This window comes from Alosa pseudoharengus, unplaced genomic scaffold, assembly GCF_046254945.1.
Source record: "Alosa pseudoharengus isolate Yale_2024_CS ecotype anadromous, Long Island Sound unplaced genomic scaffold, YU_APseudo_1.1 YU_APseudo_1.1_scf_3, whole genome shotgun sequence".
NCBI classification, from domain to species: Eukaryota; Metazoa; Chordata; class Actinopteri; order Clupeiformes; family Clupeidae; genus Alosa; species Alosa pseudoharengus.
Window position 1 is genome coordinate 15,955,790 of NW_027468718.1, and position 16,905 is coordinate 15,972,694.

At 43.3% G+C, this 16,905-nt stretch overlaps 2 protein-coding genes across 5 annotated transcripts in view; both read left to right on the forward strand.

Annotated features, from left to right (window-relative positions):
• The window catches only part of med14 (mediator complex subunit 14), a 32,119-nt gene extending 26,109 nt beyond the window's left edge, over positions 1–6,010 (forward strand). For both annotated transcript variants that reach the window (XM_076263374.1, XM_076263373.1), the window contains 6 exons: positions 126–367; positions 1,192–1,371; positions 3,543–3,650; positions 3,940–4,065; positions 4,436–4,625; positions 5,211–6,010. In XM_076263374.1, coding sequence (XP_076119489.1) covers positions 126–367; positions 1,192–1,371; positions 3,543–3,650; positions 3,940–4,065; positions 4,436–4,625; positions 5,211–5,284 — 920 coding nt within the window. In that variant the 3' untranslated portion in view covers positions 5,285–6,010. The remainder of the gene's footprint in view (positions 1–125; positions 368–1,191; positions 1,372–3,542; positions 3,651–3,939; positions 4,066–4,435; positions 4,626–5,210) is intronic.
• Positions 6,011–9,925: 3,915 nt separating this feature from the next.
• The window catches only part of LOC143100315 (cohesin subunit SA-2), a 29,130-nt gene continuing 22,150 nt past the window's right edge, over positions 9,926–16,905 (forward strand). For 2 of the 3 annotated variants that reach the window (XM_076263375.1, XM_076263377.1), the window contains exons 1-11: positions 9,926–10,018; positions 11,204–11,301; positions 11,493–11,577; positions 11,862–12,026; positions 12,406–12,502; positions 12,959–13,032; positions 13,139–13,210; positions 13,676–13,880; positions 14,675–14,814; positions 15,482–15,555; positions 16,216–16,339. In XM_076263375.1, the coding sequence (XP_076119490.1) occupies positions 11,258–11,301; positions 11,493–11,577; positions 11,862–12,026; positions 12,406–12,502; positions 12,959–13,032; positions 13,139–13,210; positions 13,676–13,880; positions 14,675–14,814; positions 15,482–15,555; positions 16,216–16,339 (1,080 nt within the window). In that variant the 5' untranslated portion in view covers positions 9,926–10,018; positions 11,204–11,257. Of the gene's footprint in view, positions 10,019–10,953; positions 11,011–11,203; positions 11,302–11,492; positions 11,578–11,861; positions 12,027–12,405; positions 12,503–12,958; positions 13,033–13,138; positions 13,211–13,675; positions 13,881–14,674; positions 14,815–15,481; positions 15,556–16,215; positions 16,340–16,905 lie in introns of those variants that run through there. The other variant, XM_076263376.1, reaches the window with a different exon arrangement.

The following is a 16,905-nucleotide window of genomic DNA, read 5'->3' on the forward strand; positions in this document are numbered from 1 at the left end:
TGTGTGTGTGTGTGTGTGTGTGTGTGTGTGTGTGTGTGTGTGTGTGTGTGTGTGTGTGTGTGTGTGTGTGTGTGTGTGTGTGTGTGTGTGTGTGTGTGTGTGTTCGTTCGTTCGTTCGTTCTCAGGCTCCCAGGCGATGCCGAGCAGCATGCCCCCGCCGCGTAAGCTGCCCCAGCGCTCATGGGCAGCCTCCATCCCCACCATCCTTACCCACAGTGCCTTGCACATGCTGCTTCTGCCCTCGCCCACGCCGTGCCAGGTGCCCGGGCTGGCGGCGGGCAGCTACCTCTGCTCGCCACTCGAGCGCTTCCTCGGCTCCGTCATCATGCGCCGGCACCTGCAGAGGATCATTCAGCTGGAGCCAGCGGTGAGGGACTGTGTGTGTGTGCCCGCTCCAGAGAATCTTTCAGCTGGAGTCTGTGGGTGTGAGGAAGGATGGGTTTGTGTGTTTAGAGAATCATTTAGCTGGAGCTCACGGAGAGAGGGACTGTGGGTGTGGGTCTCTAGAGAATCTTTCAGCTTAATGTGTGCCTCCAGTGAATCATTGTGTGTGTGTGTGTGTGTGTGTGTGTGTGTGTCCAGAGAGTCTTTCAACTTGCCAGTGTGTGTGAAGGAGAAAGGGTGTGCAATTGTGTGTTTCACCTAGCATGTGTGTGTCTGTGTCCGTGGTTTACTGTTCACCATGTGTTCATTTTCATTTAGTACGGCAATGGGCCTTAATGCTCCACTGCCCAGTGCTCAATGCCACACCCTTGAAGCTGCAATATGCTTGAATATTAACGCCACACATAAATTCTAGAGACCTTGCTTGTACACGGCTAGGTTCTTCTTTTCAGTGGCCCGCTGACCATAGATCAAATTCTGAGGCAGCCAGTAAGAACAGTCTGCTTCTGTAATGTGAAGTAAATGAGTAGCTGCGTATTCTGCCCACTCTGGACTGGAGGCAGAATACACAAAAAAACAGCTAATATTGTGTGATAATTGGAGACGTACAATAATTAAAATTTGACTTATCTAGTTTTTTCTTTTATCTTATACTCCTACTTGCATGGCATGTGTGTATACTTGCACTGTCTAGAGACCACAGACCTCCTCTCCTTGTTTGGGAGCTGTGAGCAAATCTATCCGGAGAGAAGTGCTGAGACCTAAATATGTGTGCTGTTTGTCCTCCGTCTCCTCTCTGGTCCGCAGCTGAACATCGTGAACTCAAACGAGCCGGGCGTGATCATGTTCAAGACTGAAGTGCTGAAGTGCCGGGTGGCGCTGAACCCCAAGTCCTACCAGGCGCTGCAGCTGAAGGTCACCCCGGAGAACGCCGGGCCCTGGAGCCAGGAGGAGCTACAGATCCTCGAGAAGTTCTTCGAGACCAGGGTAAGATGCAGGCACTTGCCTCCCTGTGTGCGCGTGTGTGTGTGTGTGTGTGTGTGTGTGTGTGTGTGTGTCAGGTGAGTTGTATTGCCACTCAGAATTGGAGAAGACCATGTGAAATATTCATTGTGTGTGTTCTTTATGTATTCTGTACAATTTTCTCCGTCTCAGGCAAGGCACTCTTTATCACACGCACGCACACACAGAAAGTGTAGAATTTGTGTAGGGTTGAAAGTTTGGGGGCAATTGAATGGAGACGTGCAATATGATGGTAATTTTGATACCACAGATGAAATAGAGACCCAGTCAGACCAATAGTATGAAAAATCAGGAACAGAGTTTTATTTACAATTATGTGCATCAAGGGAGAGACAGCATGACTTCACCTAAAGATCCTAAAGATCAACTATACGGGAAATAGTAGGGTATCAGTATCCTTCCAGGCTGACGGGAGATGGCGTTGGTCATCCCATCTCACTTGGACTACACTGAATCAGACTGATCAGTGGCAACCTGGCAATCCGGAGCAGATAGCTACTGACGCAGCCATGCAGAACAGTGAAACACTGCAAAGTCATAATATTCCCGCTTATCTAAATAGTCACACACAGATATACACAGGGACAGTACAGATATTCATACAGTCATTACATAGAATCATACTTTTAGTATCAAAGTGACCCACTAATGAGAAATGCAGAACATTAAACCACATATTGGAATATTGGACATAATGCAGAACATTAAACCACATATTGGAATATTGGACATAATGTTCTATTCCACTTTCTCTCAAATACAAGGACTGGTCAATGCCTACAACCCAGCTATACATTTGGATTAATAGCAAAGTAAATATATACATGTATAATAATAAAATAATAATAATAATAATAATAAAAGAATTGCTACATTCCACCTACCCTCAATAATACATTGCAGAGTGACACCAATAAAATCTTAAACTCATTTATTCATTTGTCCATCCATCCTTTAACCCATTCATCTATCCATCCATCCATCCATCCATCCTTTGAAAGTCAGTGTGATGTTACCGTCTCTCTAAAGGAAGTCATGACATGAGATTTCAAACTGGCCCTCCAATCGGGGGCGGGGGAGTGCGACTGTGCATTAAGCTTATTAGATGTCATGGCTATTGACTGGGCTGGTGAGAGATAGCTGGGTTAATGTTGAATAGAGACATATCATTAAGGCAGTGCCTGGCAGGAGTGCAGTGGCCTGTGTGTGTGTGTGTGTGTGTGTGTGTGTGTGTGTGTGTGTGTGTGTGTGTGTGTGTGTGTGTGTGTGTGTGTGTGTGTGTGTGTGTGTGTGTGTGTGTGTGTGTGTGTGTGTGTGTGTGTGTGTGTGTGTGTGTGTGTGTGTGTGTGTGTGTGTGGCGGAGGAGGAAGACGACGAGACGAGCACAGTCGATTTCTATTAGCCTGAGTTTGCGGGCGCTTGCTGCCATGCCACGAGGAAAGCTAATTAATTCAGCTGAATTAATATGCGGGTGCAGGCGCGTGTGTGAAACAGGCAAAGAAGTCTGAATATTTAACACGGAGAGAAGGAGAGAGAGGCCGTTGTGACAGACATGACATCAACTGTGCTAGAGTGTGTGTGAGTGAGGTGTATGAGAAGCATGCTTGTGTATACCGTATGTGTATAAGTGTGTGTGTTAAATAGATAATATTATGGCATTTACTTTTTACTTTATCGTAGTCTATTCTGTTACCTGGGGCTCGTGCGTGCGTGCGTGTGTGTGTAAAGCCATGAAGGAATTTTGCTTCTACATGCATAATGCAGAGTTGTGTCCCGCTGTTTATGTGTGCCGCCTTTTAATGATCTGCCCTAATTGGCATTAGTTGTTTGGGAAAAAAAGCGAAGAAAGCAGAAATGGAGGACTGCGGAACGCCACTTCCACCCTGATGCATTAAATCTGCAGCTGCTCCTTTCACTTTAGCCTATTAGCGTTTACTCTCCCCCTGTCATATTATATAAATATAAATATATTATAGAAATTATATAAAAGATCTCCTGAGCCCTCACTTCCTCCATGTGTACAGCCTCTGAGAGGTGCATACTGTTTGCTTGTTGGCGGTTGGAAGCCACAGGAGGTATTTGGTTCTAGTGAGTTTTGAGTGCTGATGTTTCTCACGTTCTGTTTGTCCCTGAAGGTTGCCGGTCCTCCTTTTAAGTACAACACCCTGAATGCCTTTACCAAACTGCTGGGCGCGCCAACCAACATCCTCAGAGACTGTGTCCGCATCATGAAACTGGAACTGGTGAGTTGTGTGTGTGTGTGTGTGTGTTTATGTTTGTATAGACATGTGCCATACAAAGGCTGGCCTTCTAAAGTCCAGTTCCATAGATGTTGGGAGGATTGTGTATATGGGGGTGTTTTTTCTCTATGTATTGAAAACTCCTGCACATTGTCTGTGTCACTTGCTGTATTAGTTACTATAAGTTAATATAAACAACATTTTGGTCTGCAGACCTTTGTCAGGTTATGTGGTATTAAAAGAATAAACACCTCTAACCTCCCTCCTGCCCCTCCACCCTGCTCTGCTCCAGTTCCCTGACCAGGGCTCCCAGCTCAAGTGGAACGTGCAGTTCTGCCTGACCATCCCACCCAGTGCCCCGCCTATCGCCCCCCCAGGAACCATCGCCGTGGTGCTCAAGTCCAAAATGCTCTTCTTCGTAAGTAGCCTTCATCATCGGTCCATTAAAGGCCCATTCACATATCGCCGATTTACATAAACATCAGATGGTCTGTTGTAGTGTGTGTATACATATATACATATATATATATATATATATATATATATATATATATATATATATATATATATATAGATATATATAGATATATAGATATGTAAATGTGCTATGCTAGTCTTTGTGTGTATATATATGTAAATGTAGCTTAACTCAGCCCTGTTTCAATTTCATCCCCTTTAACGGGTTGTCATCTATAAACGTACCTATTAACGTTAGTGTAAATCATTTGATATGGGTGTGTGTGTGTGTGTGTGTGTGTGTGTGTGTCCCTCCCATGCCGCCCCCACAGCTCCAGCTGACCCAGAGGCTGCCGGTGCCGGCGGAGCCCATCAGCATCATCGTGCCCATCGTGTACGACATGGCCACGGGGCTCACGCAGCAGGCCGACATCCCGCGCCAACAGAGCTCCTCTGGCGCCGCCGCCCTGATGGTCAGCAACATCCTCAGGAGATTCAGCGAGCACCACCCGGCCAGGGCAGGTCAGTCAGCGCGGCAGCACTCCACCACAGCACTCCACCACCGTGTGTTTGCACCACTGTGTTTTGTTTGTTTGTTCCTGTACCCTCTCTCCTATCTTCCTCCTTCTCGAGTATTTGAGTCTAAGCTGTCTCCTTCTCACATTTGCAAGTCTAACCTGTCTGCTTCCCTCTAGTGCTAGTTTAGCCTGTTTGGCCTGTCATTGTGTTCCTCTCTGTGTCTTTCTGTAATGTTAATCTTAGCTCGTCATTGCTAGCCTTATCTCAGTCCTGTATTTCCTCATACATGCCTCTTGGTGATTTGGTCTTGTTTTCTTTTGAGTTGTCTCTCCACCTCATGCTCACGGTCTCCTCACAGTCACAAGTGTGTCCTCACTGTGATGCACTCTTAAAATCCAACATTATTTTTACGTTTCCTGTGTTGCTCGTGTTCTTTGGCCTTTATTTGTCTGGAGTGCCCCCCCCCCCCCCCATCTTTCCTGCTGTGTGTGGTGAATCACTGTGTGAGTGAGTGCTCCGAAAAACCCTATCAACATACAAACAACATCCTGTCTCATTATCTCTTTCTTTTTCTCCTCCACACAACAGGCGAATGCACAATATTTGCTGCCGTGCATGAACTCATGGCCAATCTCACGCTGTCCCCTACTGGTCGTCCGTAGAACAGCACCCTCCCAAAACAGGACCGGAGGCTTCCCCACTCTGGCGCATTATATAGCAGGGCAAAAAAAACAGTGGAGGTGGCTGTGGCAGCAGCTGCAAAACTGGGACCCTCCTGGTGGTCAGGGATGTCCCACCTCACAGCTGCAGCCCAAGAACTGAACACTGATGTACAAAACTCTGTCCAAAAAAGGGAGTGGATCATGGTGTTGATGGAAGACTATTTCCTATCTCTGTGGATTACAAATAAATGAAATGAAATGAAGGAACACCTGCAGGATTGCTGAAGAAGCGGGTAGAAGAATGGAAACAGAAAAGAAATCGATTTATTTTTCATTTCATATGCACTTCTTAAATAAACAAAAGTCACAAAAAAAGGTTTGTTTACTCAGAGCTGTACATTGTTTTATACTCCTGCCTTTAAAAGAAAGTGTTGGACTTTTGCAAGAAACTTTATCCAAATCCTTTTGTTTTATAATACAAAATATTCAATACTTTTTGTGGTATTGGGGCTGTGTTCTTTAGTACACTATTTAAATGTCTCTCTCTTCCTTTTTATGTCTCAATTTGGACTTTTCAGTTAAGCCTATCACTTTAAATACTGTAAAACTGTGATAAACCTTTCTAAGTAAGCTGTATTTTATTACGACTGCTTTGAAGTGCGATCAGAGGCCACTTGTCCGTCATAATGTCTGCCTATTTAATAAATCTATGGAAAACAAACAACACATTGACTGCTTTAGCATGTTGTCTTAATATATGGGTAAAATATGTTGTAAAGTGTGACGTGTTATTTCCTGACCATTGCAACAAACTATCATAACTATTATTAAGTTATAACAATATAACAATTTTATAGTTATAACTATATATTATATATTGTTTACTGTAGAGTGTAGATTTTAAAATTATGCCTAAAATTATGACAACCGTATTTCATGTATAATTAGGTGTTGCTATGTCGCATACTAGCACCTATTTGAACCATATGAAATGCATGAAGCAATGCGTTATCAACAGAATTTGTATTTGAAAATAAATGTTTACTACTTTGTCAATGGTAATATTATAGGGACGCCTATTATATAATTTGCATTGAATTGCAATGCCCGTTGCATTGGCCTTTTTCTTAATCCCGAATGAAGGGAATTTTCTCTTTTTGAAAGTCGATGTGGTCATGACACTTTAACACGATGTCTGACGCTCTTGAACACGGCCCTGATGTGGTGTCTGACAATAATAAATCCGGTGGGTGAAAGGACCACCGGCAAGTGTTTCCGCCACAACTACCCGTATCTTGTAGGCTTATAGCGCATAGGATCGCAAAAGATGCTCCTCTTCGATTTATGATACATGTAGGCTACTAATATTTATCTTTGAAATCAATTATTTTCTATAGAAATTGGTATTTCCAATGAAATAACAATAATAGCTATTAGTCCATTCATTTAGCAATGGCAGTCTGTCTTACGGAGCCGCTTTGTAAGCCGTGTATGTACCATGTAAAATTCAAAGGTAAGCCAAACGTAGCATGTTTTAACTTAACGTCTGTTCCATCCACAATGCTATTTTAAAATGTGGGTAAAACCCACGAACCATTCCGATCCAGTGAGCTATATTAAGCAAAGCATAACCTCATAGCCTAATATCGTGGCAACTGGACTTAGTGGATGACGTCAGTATTTAGCCTAAAAGGTGAAGATGATTTTACACTATTCTGTGTGACACCCACATCTATGACGTGACACGTAGCCTATCTGTACGATTATTAACGATACCGTTTTCTTAGTGGAATTGCACGTGAAGAAATCTCTGTTGCCCATCCACCTGAGCTGCGAACAGGTGGGGCTGGAGATGTTGTGCCTGTGCGGTCAGCTTGACCTCCTCATCCGTGCTCAGGTTCACCAGGTGAGGAGCGCACCCGCAGCTGGGATGCTTATGCACTCACAGAAGGTCGAAACCGTATGGAAATGTTATGCACACTGGAACAATGCACATCACAGAGACAAATAAAGGCTGTAATGATACAGAAATAACTATGGCTATGTTTACTGTTGGTCCACCTTTTTGGCAGTTGCTCTATAGGGAAATAGGCCTACCTGCATCATGTCAATAGAACTGTTCATGTGATCCTCTCAACATTGCAGTTTCAAGAGCAGCTTAAACGGAATTCCAGCCCCATGGAATCATATGCTCTCCAAAGACAAGGTAAAGTTCTTCAAGTGGCAGTTTCATTGGGATATTTTTTGGACAATCCAGCCAGGCTAATATTTTTGGAATCCTATATGTCCCCAAGGAGCTGAGATCATAGAACAAATGCATCAGTGCCTTGAACACCTGCCCAAACCTGCACCAGAACTTGAAGTATGTTTCCCTGTTCTTTCAACTAGGTCATTTTACTTAATTCTGTTCAACATTTTATGTGTTTTGTCTTAATTCTGTTTGGTATTCCATCAGGACTACCTAGATATTGTGGGACTGTCTACTATGTTTCCGCGAGTGGAGATTTTTGTCATACATGGCAGCCCCGTAGACATGCTGGAAAAGCCAGCTTTGGATGGTGAGCTTCTTAATGAAATCACCACACCACCATATCATACTCATATTACATTCACAACAAAGTAACAAACAGTCCCATCACCTAAACAAGGTAAAATTATGTTCTAATTTTAAATCTCTTACAGGGTACTTTCCTCACATTGGGAGACTTAACCAGCTCCTTGTCCTCTGCCAGCAACTTGAGGATGATGTTCAACATCTAGGAAGTCACAAATACATTGCCCATCAGCTATCAGTCATTTATGTGAGTACGAAACAGCATGTATGCCTTAATTTGATATACTGTGTCCATTGACTTTTAGAAAGGATTCTAATGTGTATATAAATCTGCATGTACAGTAGGCATGTTCACAGGTTGAACTTGAGTCAATGATATGTGTGCAATGACCAATATGACCTTTGTGTGCTTGTGCTGCAGCAAGTTCTTAGTTTATTGAAGGGCATATTGCCCCTCGCTGGTATAAGGAAAGACATTGAGGCTCACTTCAAAGAAATTAAAAAGGCTCTGGTGCCCGAGGAAGGATCCAAACTAGACCCTCAGCTGCCCTCTCACCACATCAACTGGTGAATACTATTCATCTCATCTCATCTCATCTATTTGTTGTATCTCGTCTCATTATTTCACCTCTCATCTCATTGTCTCTTCCATCCTCTCAATAACACTATTTCACTGTATCTGACTTTCCATGTATGTATCCATCGCATATCATGTCTTCTGTTCTTCTCATCTTTTTTCCCTCTTCTCTTCACCGACAGCACAATTCTGTGTCTATATACTTTCCATGTATAAGACTGACTAATAACATTAATGTACTGTAATTTCAAAATAATTTCTTTTATCAGGATACTGGAAGTCACTCAGACTTTAGTATCAACAGTGTCTTCACTTCCGGAGGAACTTACCGAGGACCTTAACCAAGTGATGGCCTTTGTTTCAAAGCTGAAATGATGGCAAACAATTGTGCTTTTCTCCTGATATTCCCAGCAATTTAGATCTTCACTTGTGTCTTAATGAGAAAGTCATTTTGAATGTTGTAAAAATGTTGGTAGATCAGTGTGACTATGATAAGTGTGACATATGTCCAGGCTGTTTTTGGACCATTTACAAGAGGATAAATAATACAGGCTTATTTTGATGGGTAGACCATTGGAAACATTCTTTTTGAAGTGTACAGTGTAACCATAATTTTCTGTTAGTACACTGCACTACACATCAAGTTGATATGCTGGAAGAGAACCTCTTAAAATTTTGCCAAGGATTTTTACCACGGCACATGCACACTATAGTATTTTCTATTTTCAAAAGTTGACCTTTATTTGGTTGGCTTTTGTATGGCATTTGATGCATCCATCTATCTTATGAAGTAAACAAATACAAAAGATTCTGAAAAGTGCCCATTATTATCACAATAACTTGACATCCCAGTGATCCCACAACCTTCATATCAGTGCATACACTATTGTTTTGTTTTGCTGTTTGATTTCAAATGTCATTGAAATACACAATTTATGGCCACATTACATGAAATGAAAGTCTAAAATGTTTTGTCAATGTGTCATTAAAACATATGCAATGACTAGTGTTACTAGTGTAATGTTTTTCCCTATGGCTCGTTCAGGGTGCTTATCGTATACCTAGGCTATTTCAATAAAAGGGATTATTATTATTCCTTGTGCAAAAACCAATGGTTTGATATTGTGAACTGCCTTACTTTAACCAACCAACTAAAACAATATAATTAAGCAAAATATTGTGATGTGGTATAGGTGTCATGCATTTATGACCTGCCACAAGCCGCTTCTGCTGTATGGTAGCCTATCAATCTGTATGTTTATGTACAGCTATGGTCAGTTCAGGCAATGTTCAGTGATATAAAACTGACCCTGACCAAATGCGCCTATAGTCCTACTGCATTGCAGAAGTATTCTTTAATTGGATATTAAGGCCTAGGGTCTCATAAAGCTCTTGGCAGTTATACAGAATGCATAGCCCATATTTTCTTTTTCCAGTGACGTGTTCCACGAGTCGAGGTGCGCAGGCTCCATCTGCTGTATGCAAAAAACACTGCACCGCTTTTGTTCTTACGAGCATATGCCGCGGGATGGCGCACTGAAGCCGTATGTTTCAGGATTTCCTTAAACCTCGTAGACTCTTTCCTGTATGTTTTCTCTACATGGTAAGAAATTGATTGCGCTCATTTATATTTGCTATAATTTAGGGGTCTGACGCATTACCTATCCGTAGAGGATATGTTGTAAGTTTCCTTGACCGGTCTGACGAATGGGCCATGGCTTGAGCTGTTGTCAGTAGCCAGTGTGTTCAGTCGGACGTGTTATGGGTTTGTGAGGATGTTTTGTCAAACGGTGTCGGCTGTGCTGATTTCGCATGCTGTGCTGACAGACAGGAGCCTGTCAGTGAGCCCCTCGAAGATAAGCAATATTGTTTCGGGGTGTGCATGTGGGGGATGGGTGAGAGGAATCGCGAAGGAATCTGAGTGATGCCACTTTTGTCCAATCAACTTGAGAGTTTTGGCATTACAGACACAAGCGAAACCAATAGCTTGTTCATGTAGGCTGGATTTACTTATGCCGGATACCAAGATCTTTAGAATTGTACGCGAATCACTACAAGAGTCTTGTTTCTGCAGTAGATACAATGTATCTGATGCACGTGTGTCAACTGTAGAAGAATACACAAGTGTCATTCTAGAGCCATAAGAGTAAATTACACACGTGTAATCGTGTATGGTCGAAGTCAGTCAAGATCTGCACGCAGCCATCGAAATACCTAAGCATATGTGAGACTAATATCAGATCATGACACAGTGGCAATAGTCTTAACCTTTATGTCATGCAGGTGTGCATGTAGCCTACTGCAAACGGGTCTGTTCTTTCTACTCAGAATGATGCAAGTCTGCCATACATAGTAGGCCTACAGTTACAGTAGGACTCAAAGGTTATTTACAGTAGGTCACGGATTCATCTCAGCCAAACACTCAGAGTAAAGACAAACCTATCTACCCGCATAAACACAGGCATTTCCGGATTTATTGTGATCAGTAAACTGGTTCACTGAGCAACACCCTGCCTGTTAAGCGTAGGCTGCTTTTAAACCAAATAGAAGTAGTTTCGAAGTGAAACATAGAAAGGCAGTAAGACACTGCAACAAGTGAGAGTGTTTTTTTTTTTCAACAGCCATAGTCTACTTACCTGTTCAGTGACTGTTGAAATACAATATAGAGAGGATTCATTGTAAAGCCATTAAATATCTATCGAGTGTCTGGGAAAATGTACAACAAATTATTTCATGTTTAAAAGTTTATCAAGTTTATTAAGACAGACTTTTTTTTACTGTTTTCCAGATAATTTTATACAAAATCTACTCAACTGCTACATGGAAAATTATCTGAAAAGAGATGATAGCTGAGCCAACGTTAATCAACAAACCATCGGTTCAAAAGTAAGCATGCCAATAAGTTACAGATTAACAGATGTATGACCTATGATAGATTTGAATGTTAAAAAAGGAAACAACATAATGTTTGACCAGGTTTGCTTAAACATTAGTATGTTACAATGTTGCTATGACATATAGTGTATTGTGTTGTTATTATAACTGTGCCTTAATGCATATTTTTAAAAATCCTACAGCGAGAACGAAATTGTGGATCTTAATTCTTCTGGAGCTGTGAACCGTGCCAGTGGAGGGAGAAATGAGAACAGACAGAAGAGCGCGGTGGGTGGAACAAACACAGCATACACCATTCCTTAAAAAAACACCTAAAATAATCACCATGTTTATTTGGTTTACACCTGTCACAATCACTTCCCCTCTGTATGTTTCCAAATTTTGCCATAGACGTTGGGAATGTTTTGAGAACATTTCTTCAGGCATTGTGTTCCTTCTCTTAGAGCATCATTTTCTAAGTCTACTTATCAATTCTTCACTTAAGTTTGCACATCTACTGAAGTACTCCTTAAGGAAATGTGTTGATATTTATTTGTGGTCGTGACACACAGAGGGGGAAAAGGAAGGCCCGAGAGGGGGTAGAGAATGCCAAACGCAAGCACCCCAGAACCAGCAATGGAGGCCTGGGCAGAGCAGAGAATGGGCGCCCCAACAAGAGGGACATGGAATCGGTCACCCTGTTTGAAGTGGTCACCATGGGACGGGGTGCCATCCAGGTACACAAGAGAAGCACATAGCTGTTAAAAAGTGTCATATTGGGATTTGTCTCGGTGGCATAGATGAATAGTGCAAGACCATTGTAGGTTCAGTTCTTCTTATGTGGTAAAAAATTAAGCATTTGTGTTCTGAGCATTGATTTCAAAATAAAATGTTAGTTGAATGTAAACTTGAGGACATTTCTGTTTTTAGTTCTCTAAGTGATAAATCTTTTTTTTTCCCCCTTTAATTTTCCTCAAGGGGAACCATGAATGGCATACATGTTACAATTCACTGTTTGGCAGTGAACGTCAGTGTGTCTATCCTAGGCGTTAGTAACACCCATTATCCCATTAGAATGATCCCTCACCTCTCAGCCCTTGTGTGCTCTTGGCATAGGCCGTGGTGGATGACTGGATCGAGGCCTATGTGATGGACAGAGACACCGCTCTCCTGGACCTCATCAGCTTCTTCATCCAGTGCTCAGGGTGCAAAGGCAAGCCATATTCATTAATTCATTAATCAAACAATTCTTTTTTTGTGTTTGTTACAATAGAGACAATGCTATAAACATTACAGCGTTATTACTAGTCATAGCATGATCTTATGGCTAATGCATGCCATTTGGCCCCGATAACTCAGAGCTAGCCTCATCTCCCCACAGTGATGCCACCTCTGCTGAGAACATGTCCTGTTGAGTATTTGTGGTTACTCTCTCTCTGCAGTGATAGTGTGAGGGTGTCACACATGTGGGATTTGAATTTCTTTGTGTGTTAGTGAACAGGTAGTCTCATGTGTGGATCTTCTTTTAACATTATCCCACAAGCTTTTTGATGATGAATTATGAGTTATGAGATGATGAACTATGAGTTATCATGAAATCCTATTGTCAATACAAATCTTACTCCCACCACTACTACTAATAATGGGGTGTGTTTTTCATCCATTATAGGGCTGGTCACAGCAGAGATGTTTCAGAGCAGAGACATTGATGTCATGAGCAAAATGGTGGAAGATCTTGATGAGGTAAAATTCACTGTCTCCTATGATTTTTTTTCTTACAATGTTTTCCAATTCAGTGCTCACTCTGTACAGCTGACTGTAACTGTATACTTGCTTATTTTTTTTTTAGGGCTCGGGGTTGCAGTACAAGAGGTTCATGGCCTTCCCCTGGATCCTCACTGTCACTTGGCCCATGGACGTGGTGAGTGTGTGGGGGGTTATGTCGTCCTGTCATTTCCTGTCAGCCGCTCCTTGTGCTGTCACTCCTGTATGTCATGATTCAGTGCCTCGGACATGCTGGTGGACGGGCCGTTTAGCAGGTTGCTGTGAGTAATGGCCTGCTTGGTCCCCCTAAACCGCACTGACATTGTCACTCTGAGTTATCCACTTGCTGACCTGTTTACCACTCAGACAAGTGGAAATCTGTTAAATGTACAGTATTCCTGAACATGGAGGTGAGCAGAGGAACCATCTGATTAGATATTTGTTTGTTTGTTTGTTTTTCTTTCTTTTGTTTGTTCTATCACTCTTTGCATCTTTGTTTTGATCCTTTTTAAAATCTTTCTTTCATTCTTTCCAACTTTTGTTACTTCTTTCTCTCTTTCTCTCTCTCTCTCTCTCTCTCTCTCTCTCTCTCTCTCTCTCTCTTTCCACCCCTCTCTCCCAGGACTCTGGCGAGTATCCTCTCGTCATCACCACTCAGTACTGGAAGCGCTTCCGCTCGCAGTTCTGTGAGTTTGTGTCGGTGCTGGTGGCACGCTGTCAGAACTGCATCATCTTCGACGGCTACCTGATGAGCACTCTGATCTCGCTGCTGACCGAGCTCTCCGACTCGCGGCTGCGTGCCTTCAGGCACACCTGTACGCTGGCAGGTAACATCTGACCATACGTCCAGTCCTTCCCTTCCCCTTCCAAAATGTCATGCTCAACCCTCAAGTGTATGACAGGTTTGTCAGGCAGGTGAAGAGATGTTTGCTGCGTTTCACTGCTAGACAGGAGATGGTGATATGCTAGCCATGTCTCCTGGTTTTCTTGATTGTTGGGGAGTTTGTTCATTTAAACACACACACACACACGCACACACACAAAGAGAGAGTGATAGAGAGTGAAAGAGAGAGAGAGAGAGAGAGAGAGAGGGAGCAAAGACACAGAGAGAAAGAGAGTGGCAGAAAGAGATATACAATCAAAACATACTGACACACACACATATACACACATATACTTTACATATACACACATATTGTCACTGTTGCTTTTGGTGTTGTTGTTGTTGGTATACTGTTTTATATGGTTATTATGGACACATGGTCCATATGTCTCCTTGGTTTGCTGTTCCTGTTACTGTTTCTGTTCCTGTAAGTGTTGTCTTTGACTGACTGCCCTCTCCTCTCCTCCTCTGTTTTCCTCCTCCTCTCCTCTCCTCTCTTCTCTTCTCTCTCCTCCCCTGTTCCCCTCCTCCCCTCCTTTGCTCTACTCTCCACTTCCTCCTCTCCTCTCTTCTCCTCTCCTCCTCTGTTCTCCTCCTCCTCTCCTATCCTCTCTTTCCTTTCCTCTCCTCTCCTCCTCTGTTCTCCTCCTCCTATCCTCTCCTCTATCCTCTCCTCTCCTCTGTTCTTCTCTGCTATCCTCCTCCATTGTGGTGTGTGTTGTGTGCCATCCCCTGCAGCGGTTAAGCTGCTCAGTGCCCTGGTGAGCCTGAGCGTGAACGTGGACAACAGCCAGAAGCTGCTGGAGGTGGAGAGGTCCAAGTACCCTGGCCGACATGCCTCGCCCCGCCTGGAGCGCATCCAGAGGAAGGTGCTGGAGGTGGGTGGGCTCATGGTCTCATGCGACTTCCAGCAGAGCACTTCTGTCCAATATGTCCAAGAGGCAAAACCACATGTGTAGTTATGTTGATGTTAGAGGTTGCTGAAGTTCTACTGAAGTTCTGCTGAAGTTCTGCTGATTTTGCTCGACTCCGAGTATCTTGAGCCACTTGGCTGCACTGTTCATAATGATATTAGCTCTAGAGAAATGGGTTGGCAATAGTTTGAGTGAAAAAATTTTTACTCCACAAGCTGGGTAAAAGAGTCGTAAAACTGTGTGATGCGTTTTTGACCCAGCTGCTGGGCTCTCCTAGAGATGATGGAAGAAAGCTTTCGGTTCATTTAGTGCACTGTTTTGTTGTCTACAAAGAAGAGGTTTGGAGGCTTTATGTAGACCAAGAAGCAGGCAACAACCATCACCCTTTAGATTGGATTCATCATATTTTGTTTCACAAACTAAAATAATCTTTCCAGTTCCACAACTTAACCAACACGTTGGGTTGGCTTGCACCTTCTGTCATGCAGTGTCCCTGAACATGATGGATCTGTGGCCGGCCTGTCTCTGCCGAGCATCACACCAGGCTGCGGAGAGGGCTGAGTTTAATCAAAGATCCTTAATATACAACCGTCTCTGAGTTTAATGTTTCATCTCCCTGTCACTCCTGCAGCTGCAGGAGAGGAAGCTGGAGCTGGAGAACATGATGGATGCCATCTTTAAGGGTGTCTTCCTCAAGCGCTACAGGTGAGCCGCATCCGCTCACCCTGCTAGGTAAGGGATAACGGCCGCCAAGGTGTCCCGATATATGGGAATTAATGGACGAGGTGGAGGCAAAGTAGTCCACGACGCAAAGTGGAGTACCTCCACCAAGTGCCGAGACGAAGTATAAAAACCAAGGTCCCTGCCAGTAGCTAATAGAATCCTGCTTCTAGATGTCATAGACATAGCCTTCCCAAATGGAAAGGTGGAGTATTTATCTCATATGAGCTCTTGATATATGAAAACAAGACACACCGTAATTATGACCCCCTTTGTGGGGGAAGTATTTTACATCTCTGCGTTGTTGCAATTTGAGAGACTGTGACATTGACCTCTACCATCTTCACGTAGATGTGTAAGGCAGTCTGAATGTTGCTTGACCTAAGTTTTAAGTTACAAATATAGCGTAAACCCCTTACACGTGTATATTGTCATACATAAAGTAAATTCAACCCAGAGTTGATATTTATGGAGGAGACTCTCTGACAAAATCACAGTCAAAATGCATCAGTGTAGTTCTCTAATAGCGTAGGACTGCATTTTAAATGTGTCTTGAAATTGACAAGGCCGAACTTTCCTTTTCATCAATTTTGAATGTGCTGCCTCGGAGTTGCCTCTCTGACGTGCTGTCAACGCTGCTCACAGGGACGTGGTGGCGGAGATCAGGGCCGTCTGTATGGAGGAGCTGACGGTGTGGATGCGCCTGTACGGCAGCCTGTTCCTGAATGACAGCTACCTGAAGTACGTCGGCTGGATGCTGCATGACAAGGTGCGCGGGGCCCACTTTATTTACACAAACACACACACACACACACACACACACACACACACGCACACACACACACACACACACGACACTCACTCAACTGTTTCCACTCCTGCCCCTTCCCCCACTTGACACGGTGTGTGAGAGAAGTTCGTGTGAGAGGGGTTGGGGGGAGTTATTTAGCCTCTGGGTCCTATTAAACTACATTGTGTAAGTGTGTGGATGTGTGTGTGTGTGTGTGTGTGTGTTTTGGTATTTGCAGTATGTGTGTATGTGGTGTGTGTAAGTCTAAGGGTGTGTGCATGCTGTTTTTTTGTGTGTTATATGGTGTGTGTGTGTGTGTGTGTGTGTGTGTGTGTGTGTGTGTGTATGTGTGTGTATGTGTTTGTGTCTTGTGTGTGTGTGTGTGTAAGTGTGTGTATTGTCCAGATCATGTCCAACCGAGGCTGACTGACAGTATGCCCTGCAGCAGTAGAGTTTAGTGTGCTGCGTGGGTCCTTACCTCAGGGCACTGTTCACAATGGACAGCTGCTCTTAACACTGGAACATCATTATAAGATACCCAGGAT